Here is a 10,416-nt window from a genome sequence, read left to right as displayed (position 1 = left end):
TGCATGCACTCACAAGAGAAAAATAAACCCACAATTATACCATGCAATGATTAAGTATAGAGACACGGAAACATGTTAACAGGCTTGTATGGATGTTTATAACTCCATGACCTTACCACACCTCAACTGGATTGTTTGTTTCATTTTGTTCCAAAAAAAATAAATACATGTGTCTGTTGTTCCGTCCCCGCAAGGACAATGCCAAGGTCGTTTCATGTTCATGTCTATTTCCAGTATATAATGTTGTAGCCCTACTTCTTGCACGGTAGTTTCATCTTGGTTGTCGAAGGGGTTCATCTTCTGCAATGTCCGTGTGGAAATTTCTATCTTGTGCAGTTCTTGCGCTCATGGTTGCTGGAGATTCTGGTGCCGAACGAGGCAGGAAATTACGTAAGTTTAATTACTTAGGTGAAGTAATAGTGATCTACACTGGTTTTTTTTTCGTCCGGTTTGATCTGATTTTTATTATTTAGCGACTATGCCACTTCTGACTAAGCGCGAAGACGATGATGATGTGATGTAACTGTTGAAGGGTCACTCTGAGAGGACATCCATACCGGGATTCGAACCCAGCGCGTCGTAGCGTGTCGTGTTAACTACTCCACTACGGCACGCTGCGGTCTGCCCTCCCCCCACCAACAATTTCCTTCGTGTTGCTTCGGAGATGGGAGAAATATTTCCAGGTGGATTCTTGCTTGGGTACAAAGTTTCTACAAGAAAGGAGACACTATTTTTATCTTTCACAATTACACTCTTTTACCTCTCCTTATTCCAAGTTCTTCTCTTACTCTCTTCCATTCCGTATACTTTCTCCATCTTTCTTAATCTCTTGCGTTTTCTCCTGTACTATTACACTATTTTTATTTTTCCCTGTCTTACTAATTTCTATCTCTCTTTCCTAATTTCCTTTTCCCACTCTCTCTTTTCTATATCACTCTCTTTTTTACTTGACTTTCTATTTCTCTTTGTACTCTTTCATCTTTCTTTATCTTATAATTCTCTCCCTCTTCTGTTCCAATCTCCTTCCTACTTATCTTCCTCTTTATCTATTTTATTTTAAAAATCACTGTTTCATACTTGTCTTTCTTTCTATTTATCACATCTCTCTTTCCTATCTCACTTCTTTGCTACTACTATTTCTTTTTCTATTTCTCTTTCCTTCTCTTTCTTAATCTCTCTCTTTCTCATTGTTCTGTTTCAATTTCTTTCCTACTTATCTCCCTCTTACTCTTTTCCCCATCTCCTTTGTATCCCACTCTCTTCTACTTGTATTTATCTTCCATTATCTCTTTTTCCTACTTGTTATCTCTCTCTTTCCTACTTGTATTTATCTTCCATTATCTCTCTCTTTCTTACTTGTATTTCTCTTCCATTATCTCGTTTTCCTACTTGTTATCTCTCTCTTTCCTACTTGTATTTATCTTCCTTTATCTCTCTCTTTCCTACTTGTATTTATCTTCCCTTATCTCTCTCTTTCCTACTTGTATTTCTCTTCCATTATCTCTCTCTTTCCTACTTCTATTTCTCTTCCATTATCTCTCTCTTTCCTACTTGTATTTATCTTCCTTTATCTCTCTCTTTCCTACTTGTATTTCTCTTCCTTTATCTCTCTCTTTCCTACTTCTATTTATCTTCCATTATCTCTCTCTTTCCTACTTGTATTTCTGTTCCTTTATCTCTCTGTTTCCTACTTGTATTTCTCTTCCATTATCTCACTCTTTCCTACTTCATTTTATCATTGCCTTTCCTGCTACGTCTATTTTGTTCTTTCCTACCTTTTCTCTTTCGTTCTCTCATCTTTCTTCCTAACTCAATCTCTTATTATATCGTTTCTCCTTCTTTCCCTCTCTCTCTTATCTCTTGGGAAATAAATGTTCCTTTCACGTGTTACAAGAATAAGTTACTGCCTGAATTTGATATGTTTATTGTCATTTAGCGTCGCTTTTCCGCCGCTTTTGGATAATCGCGGCGATGAGGACGGTATGATGAAATTGACATTCACAGAGAGCAACCACGTACAGGGCAGCATTCGAATCTTGCATTATTGGGATTATATGCTACGCTAACCACTCACAGTTCACAAGGAGAAAGTTATAGATGCGGGAACGGGGGCAAGATAGAAGAATAGAGAACGAGAGGAAAGAAGAAAGAAAGATCAAAAGAGAGAGAGAGAGAGATAGAAAGAATCTGAATAGACGTGACAACCGAAGCAATACTCCTGTAAAAATAGTTCCTCTACCTTTGAACCCATCTCTGGCGATACAAAGCACAATATAAAAGTAGCACCAAACATAAATAGCGGTTTTATTTTTCAACTTTCTGAATTCCTCATTCCTAATTTTAAGATTTGTGAAGATGCTGTAATTAAAAATTAATCAAATGTATTCGAATGGAATTGCAATCATTTATGTTTTGTTAATTCACGTTCGTTAGGTCGTCTACTTCCGATAACTTTAGATTCTAATGCTTTCAAGTTCATGAGATATTGTCGGTCTCAGTTAAGGGTCAACGTTATACTCTACCAAGCCACACTAATTAAAGCGTCACACAACCCATTTACTCATCGTATCGATTAACCAAGTTGGTAATTAAGCGAGGTCAGTATTTAAAGTGGTTTTAGTCAATAGCCGAAACGTCAACCACAAATGAATAGACACGAGTACTACTACTACTAATTATTATTATTATTATTATTATTATTATTATTATTATTATTATAGATGCTCCTGAAAATAACAGTGATATATATATGTTATTATTATCAGCAGTGGCGTATACTACGTTAAGAACCGGGCCTATCGCACCATATTCATAGTGTTCGAATGGACAAAAATTTGCAGGTGGGGGTGTTTTTGTGTTTTTAACTCATTTGGGGTGGCGGGTTGAAGTGATGTGACTCTGTGATTAAAAATATATAACTCATAAATAGAACATGGAAATGTACACTGTCAGCAAGGAAAGGATTTCAAGAATTTCATTCTTATTTGCATAAATGAGAGGCCCATATTGTGAAATATTATGTAGGCCTATATACGAGAATAAAAATAAAATTTCAACCTACCTATTTTCAAGATTTAAAGTTTGGGTACTCCTTGTTGGCGCAGTGGTAACGTCGTTGCCTTGAAACTAAGGGGTCCCGGGTTCGATGCATGGTGGTTTAGATACCAATTTAACTGTAGGTCCGATTCCCATTAGCTTATCTGTTCATAAAGTGGACATACAATAAAAATCCACAACGATTTGGAGCTTATCGTCATTCGTAAGCCGAAAAGACAGCTTGTTAATTATATCCCTCATTTCAGTTCACTACACAACACAACACAGCACATATCATTCACAAAAATACAATCCACTCACTACTGTATTCACACGCTGCCTATAAATAAATTCCAAGCACCAAGACCACTCGACACGATCTAGACTAGAACTGGCCCTTGTCATTTCGGTAAACCATTCCCGCTCAGCCAACAATTTTCTACTCCCCACTGTATCTCTAGTTGTTTGAAGGTCAACGACCTCATTTTCAACTCCTCTGCAAGCGTTCAATGATGTTCTTGTCCCTGCCACATGATACTTTCCCCTTGCCAGCGATAATTTGGCTTCAAAATTCCCCATTCCTGGGAAAAATTGGTTTGCAACATTGACCCAGACTGTTGAGGAAGTTCAGAGGGTTTTTTTCCCGCCAAATGCAACCATGTTCTCTCTCCTGTAACAGTTTAACTCCACAATTCCCCGATCCTGGGGAAATTACAAGGGTTGGATAAAAAGTAATGGCAACACTGCTGTCCCGTGAAAGGGGTGAGTCACAGCGCCACAAGCGTTTCGTGGCTGATAAAGGAATGTCAGACGAGGAAGTATAGTGAGTGGGAGCGATTGTATGTTATTCAGTCAAAAACAGCAGTGCTCTGAAGCAGAGGACGAGAGTGCAAGCGCCCTAACAATATGTTTAGGCAAGAAGAACAACGTCTCTCAGGCAGACGGTCAACGCAGCCTACTTCTGCACCTTCTTGCAACACCACCTTCGTCTCGCATGAAGAAGGAAGCGACGGCACGGTGTCCAATCATCCTGCTTGACAATGCAAGGTGTCACACTGCGAACAATGTGACGGCGCTCCTGCATAACTGGTAGTGGGAGGTACTGGAACATCCGCCGTATTCACCGGTATGAGACCGTGTGATTACGACCGTTTTGTCAAAATGAAGGAACCAATGGGCGGGAAGCACTACGACACGCGCGTACCATCATACGTGCTATAGGGCGGTCACTGCGGGACAGCGACAGAGATGGACGTGCTGACGGTGTACGACGCCTTCCATACGTGTGACAGAAGGTCGTAGAGATGAGGGGCGATTTACTTTGAAGGAATGTAACACGTGCTCCTCTGCCAATACAGTCAAGTACCAATTATACCATTGTTGCCATTACTTTTTATCCAACCCTTGTACATGGTGGAATAAATTGGTTTGCAATTGATCGGAGCCCTGTCAAGCTTACCCGTCACCCCCGTGGAGTTGCCCGCCAGTTGGGCCAGCCGTCTCGCGAATTCGAAAAAAGCGGGCAATGTTTCCAACTTCTAAGAAATAGATTCATCTTCTTATTGAAATGAAAAGTAGACCCAGTGTCCGGGTTCTAAGCCATCAATTGGGGCTCGAATCATCATTTGGGGCTCGGTGGGGCAGAGCACAGTTTGGTTGCACATATTCGCTTTCCCGGCACACAAGTACGACAGTGTCTTTGAAAATGTAGTAGTGCAGGTGTCCGGGTACTGAATCTCATTTGCGGCTCGCCAAACCTCAAAAACCCACTTTCTCTCCATGTTCCGCGCCTTATTTATTGCGCTAACGATCTTTCACAGCGTAGAAAACAGCACCAAAACATCAAAAACTCATTTTGATTTTTTGGAGCTCACCAAAACCTCAAAAACTTATTTTTATTAATTGAGGTTCACCAAACCTAAAAAAAAACTTATTTTCTCTCCATGTTCCGCGCCTTATTTATTGCGCTGACACAACGTGATGAGTAAATAATACAGTTTCTCATTCTTGAAGGATGAATGCATCTTATCGTAATTTTCCAAGTCCCGGTCAAATGTTTGTATATCGTGACCTTTGTAAACCTACTTTTTTTGGGAACGATGTGTCAAAACCTCAAAAAACTTATTTTCTCTTCACGTTCCGTGTCTTATTTATTGCGCTGACGATGTTTCACAGCGAAGAAAACAGCACCAAAACATCAAAAACTCATTTTGACCATTTGGAGCTCACCAAAACCTCATAAAAACTTATTTTTATTAATTGAGGTTCACCAAACCTAAAAAAAAACTTATTTTCTCTCCATGTTCCGCGCCTTATTTATTGCGCTGACACAACGTGATGAGTAAATAATACAGTTTCTCATTCTTGAAGGATGAATGCATCTTATCGTAATTTTCCAAGTCCCGGTCAAATGTTTGTATATCGTGACCTTTGTAAACCTACTTTTTTTGGGAACGATGTGTCAAAACCTCAAAAAACTTATTTTCTCTTCACGTTCCGTGTCTTATTTATTGCGCTGACGATGTTTCACAGCGAAGAAAACAGCACCAAAACATCAAAAACTCATTTTGACCATTTGGAGCTCACCAAAACCTCATAAAAACTTATTTTTATTAATTGAGGTTCACCAAAACCTCAAAAACTTATTTTCTCTCCATGTTCAGCACCTTTATTTGTTGCGCTGACACAGCGTGATGAGTAAATAATGCAGTCTCTTATTCTTGAAGGATGAATGCATCTTATTGTAATTTTCCAACTCCCGGGGGCCAATGTTTGTATATCGTGACCTTTGTAAACCTCTCTCGGGGGAACGATGTGCCACACACGCGCGCGCGCGTGTATTGTGACGCAAACAAACAAACAAAATAATAATAATTGTTTTTTTTTTTTAGGATTCCTGGCCCCCATAACCCCGCCAGGGTGCGTGGTGCCCAACCAAAAAAGTAAAGGTTTTCCCGTACGGCCTTCGAACGTAGAATTGATTGACGTGCGGGCGAATCTCTTCCGGAATGTTTTTCAATTTGTATATTTACCTGTGCATGCTATTCATCATCAATTTAGCTGTGTTCTGTTTGGCGTCCATTTCGAGCAGTTTGCCTGGCGGTAAAGTCTTATTGTTTTTTTAATTTTTTGATTTTTTACGCAAGGCCATGATCTTGCGTATGCACGTGGCGTTTAGCGTGTCTCGTGAAAAATACACGTGAAGATCAGCTTCCGTACAACCGGCTGGATTTGTAACGCTGCGATAAACATCAACTTCCGTGCCGGGCAGAACGCCTGTTCCGGCGTGGAATTTGCGCCACTCCCAAGTTCACGTTGAAAGGGGAGAGGCCAGCTGCTACTTTGGCCATGCACATGCCCCCTTAACTTGCCCCGTAGGACACGTTCTGTTCTCTTACGAGAATTAATATAGGTTGTCATAGAACCCTCCAATTCATGACTTAGCAAAAAATCTGTTTGCGGATTCATCACGTACGCCTATATGTGAGAAAAAGTATGAATAGAACCTATGCTCGGAAATCCAAAATGGCGACCGGAAGTGGGGTTATCTTGGAAACAGTAAAACTTAGGAGAAATCTGTTTGTGGTTTCATCATGTACACCTATATGTGAGAAAAAGTATGAATAGAACCTATGTTCGGAAATCCAAAATGGCGACCGGAAGTGGGGTTATCTAGGAAACGGTAAGACTTAGGAGAAATCTGTTTGCGGATTCATCATGTACACCTATATGTGAGAAAAAGTATGAATAGAACCTATGTTCGGAAATCCAAAATGGCGACCGGAAGTGGGGTTATCTAGGAAACGGTAAGACTTAGGAGAAATCTGTTTGCGGATTCATCACGTACACCTATATGTGAGAAAAAGTATGAATAGAACCTATGTTCGGAAATCCAAAATGGCGACCGGAAGTGGGGTTATCTAGGAAACGGTAAGACTTAGGAGAAATCTGTTTGCGGATTCATCACGTACACCTATATGTGAGAAAAAGTATAAATAGAACCTATGTTCGGAAATCCAAAATGGCGACCGGAAGTGGGGTTATCTTGGAAACGGTAAGACTTAGGAGAAATCTGTTTTCGGATTCATCACGTACGTCTATATGTGAGTAAAATATGAATAGAACCTATGCTCGGAAATCGAAAATGGTGAGTGGAAATAAGGTTATTTTGGAAACGGCAAGACTTAGAAAAAATATGTTTGCTGATTCATCATGTATGTCTATACATGAGTAAAAATATGAATAGAACCTATGTTTGGAAATTTGAACGAAGCGAACAGAGAGATCGAATATGATGTGGACGTAGGCGATGGGTTTGTTCATCCTCACAGAGCGGACCTCTACCTTCAATTTGATGTGGTGAAGAAAGAAAGTGGAGATGCGTTTCCCGCAGCAGCAAACTTGATACTTGTGGACAACTTTGTGCCTCACCTGTTCTCGCAGGTGGAGGTGAGGAAACACAACACCGTCATCGACAGAATAGATTATCCAGGCATCATGTCGACGGCAGTGGGAATTTTGAAATTATCCAAAACAGACGCAGCGTACTACCAGGCCGGGGGATTCGAAGCCGGGGCCAAAATATCGACGAAAAGTCACACGGTGCTCTTTCCCATGCGTCTGCTGCCTGGTTTCTTCTCGGACTACAAGGAGATCATGTGGAAGGGAGGACTGAGAATCACGTTTCGAAGAGCTGCCAACAACAACGATGCACTGATGCACTGATGCGACGCAGTTCAACAACATACAGTTCGACATGCCAGATTTCATCGTAGTGCTTTTTCAGACTGGGAGGGACAAAAATCAGGAAAAAGATTCCAGCAAGTTCGACGACTGCAAGATCAAGAATGTTTATCCGAAGAACAGTAGAAACGAAGTGTTCCTGCACGAGAATTACAACCTCGACGTGACCAAAAACGATTACCTCAAACTTTACGAAGCGTTCTCGGCTTACAAACGCGTGACCGAGGGAAGCGTGGACATGTACTACACGCCCAGCGAATTCAAAGCATGGAGACCCATGACCGTCATCAACACATCTAAGAGAAAGAAGGTTGTGGTCAACGATCGAACCAACATCAAGATCGTCTGCGAGTTTCACGATGCCTTGCCCGAGGATATCCTATGTAGTGGAACGTGGAGAGAAACCTTGGTGATTTTTTCGAGTAAGATGTTGGCAACACTGCGAGAAAATAAGGCTTATGCCTTACAAGAGCAAACTATTAAGGCGAGCCTCACCGAGAGTAGTGGGGTTTGTGGTGGGGACAGCGCCACTTACAAGTGTAGAAAAGGCGAGGCTATTTGATTGAACAATCAGATTTGCTTACACTTAAAACAATGCCAAGATGGGGCCTGTACCCCAATTCTTCAGGTGTGATATGCTCTGATTTTTAAGAAATTCTGAATTTCTAGTGTAGAAAAGGCGAGGGCTCAACAGATAGATTTACTCATACTTAAGACAATGGCAAGAGGGGCCTATACCCCAATTTTTCAGGTGTGGAGGTTCGGGTTTAAGTCCTCATAAAATGTGAAGCCTCCCCTGATGGCAAAATGATAATATTGTTGTCTTGTAAACAAAAGGCTCGGGGTTCGAGTCCTGATAGATTGAAATACATGTGGCAAAATAATATGTCCACAAGTGAGATTTTGAATAATTACTGCTAGTTGATAGCCCCCAAATCTGAAACCCTGGTAAAACAATGTTTTACAACAATATATTGTACAAAAACTGAATTTCTCAATTTTCTTATTTTCTCATGTTTTATAACCACTTGCTCAATACAATAGAAGAATAGTGGGTAGGCATAATTAATTGCCTCCATGTCCTGCCGGCACGCAAGAGATAAAATCTACACGCTAGAAGGGAACATTAATGATTTTTCTGTGCGATTCACTGAAGAGGTCATTAATCTTTCTGTGCGTGTAACATGTCTGTAACAAGGAAAATGTAACAAAGATTGAGACAAAGATACATATTTTCACACAGTGGCAATGAACTGACCCCCATTCATTCTGAAAGCAATTCTATTCTGATAATATGAGCCTAGGCAAAGACTTAGAAAATATTATGGCAGTTCAAAATCCAATTTTGTCTGCATTAAGGTCTCAGAACCCAGTAAAATGTGGGCATATTCCATATTGAGAAGTGTTAATATTGCTGCATTGTAATCAGGGGCTTTGGGTTCGAGTCCTGATAAAAGATTGAAATATATACAACTGCCCACACATAAGATATTCACTGCTAGCTGATAATACAGTTGAGGTTTCAAAGCTGGTAGAGTGTCTGGGGCCTCTCTGACAGCAAAGTGTTGGTATTATTGTTTTGTAATCAAGGGCCTCTGTGTTTGAATCGGGCTTCTAGAATTGCTCCGTGACTCTCTCATTTCTTACATCATAAACATATGATTTTTCACCTATGAGAATGACACTGCATATGGTGTCATCGGGTAAAGCCTCGTGGAATTCACAGATAATTTTAATGTTTGTCCTGTCATTCACCACAACCTGTTTTCTTTTTGAAGTGTTGATTACAAACATGGGTCTCTGTGTTTTGAATTCATCTGGTGAGTAATACATGTCAGTACTGCCAGTAGTGACCCTTTTGAAAGCCGAAAATGCCTCATATAATTTGAGGAAATCATCCTTGGACATGTCTAAATTGTAATTTTCTCTAGGAAATACCTCATTTCTGCCATTTTTAAGATATATGTTCTTGATGTTGCAATTATCAAATTTGCTTGAATTTTTTTCCTGATTATTGTGTCTCCCAGTCTGAAACAATACCACTACAAAATCAGGCATGTCATATTGTATACTGGAGAATGAATTTGTAGCATCAAACTCATAGTAAGTACCAGTGGCAACCTTCTGTACGCATTGATATGTATAAAATTGTAAAGGAATCTGTGGATTTTTTATTATATCAGCTTTGTATTTAAGAGCATAGCTGGCCTCATATTCAACAACCGGGATTCTTAACTCCATAGTCTGAATAATGCACTTGCCCTCATCAGGTAGGGTATTAGGCAGAGCTTCCCCTGTAGGGTTTATTGCACTGTACCTCATCAAAGCATTATTGTCATTGGCAGCTCTTCTAAATGTGATTCTTAAACCACCCTTCCACATGATATCTTTGTAATCCGAGAAGAATCCTGGCAACAGGCGCATCGGGAACAGCACAGTGTGGTTCTTGGATAATATCTTATCACCAGCTTCAAATCCGCCTATTTTGTAGTATGAAGCCTCGGTTTTGGATAATTTTAATGTAGCCAAAGCTGTGGAGGTAATGCCGGGATAATCTATTCTGTTTATAACAACGCCATGCTTTCTGATCTCAATTTCAGAGAACAGATGCGGCACAAAATTGTCCACCAGTCTTAT

At 40.3% G+C, this 10,416-nt stretch overlaps 1 protein-coding gene across 1 annotated transcript in view; it reads left to right on the top strand.

The window, feature by feature from the left end:
• Positions 1 to 253: 253 nt before the first annotated feature.
• The window catches only part of LOC145994378 (protein takeout-like), a 61,638-nt gene continuing 51,475 nt past the window's right edge, over positions 254 to 10,416 (top strand). The window contains exon 1 of the mRNA XM_083130490.1: positions 254 to 390. Within this exon, the coding sequence (XP_082986616.1) occupies positions 306 to 390 (85 nt within the window). The 5' untranslated portion in view covers positions 254 to 305. The remainder of the gene's footprint in view (positions 391 to 10,416) is intronic.

Source organism: Lepisma saccharinum, chromosome 10, assembly GCF_977018435.1.
Source record: "Lepisma saccharinum chromosome 10, izLepSacc3.1, whole genome shotgun sequence".
Taxonomy (NCBI): Eukaryota; Metazoa; Arthropoda; class Insecta; order Zygentoma; family Lepismatidae; genus Lepisma; species Lepisma saccharinum.
The sequence above is the reverse complement of the archived record's forward strand: the minus strand, read 5'-3'. Positions and strand labels throughout refer to the sequence as shown.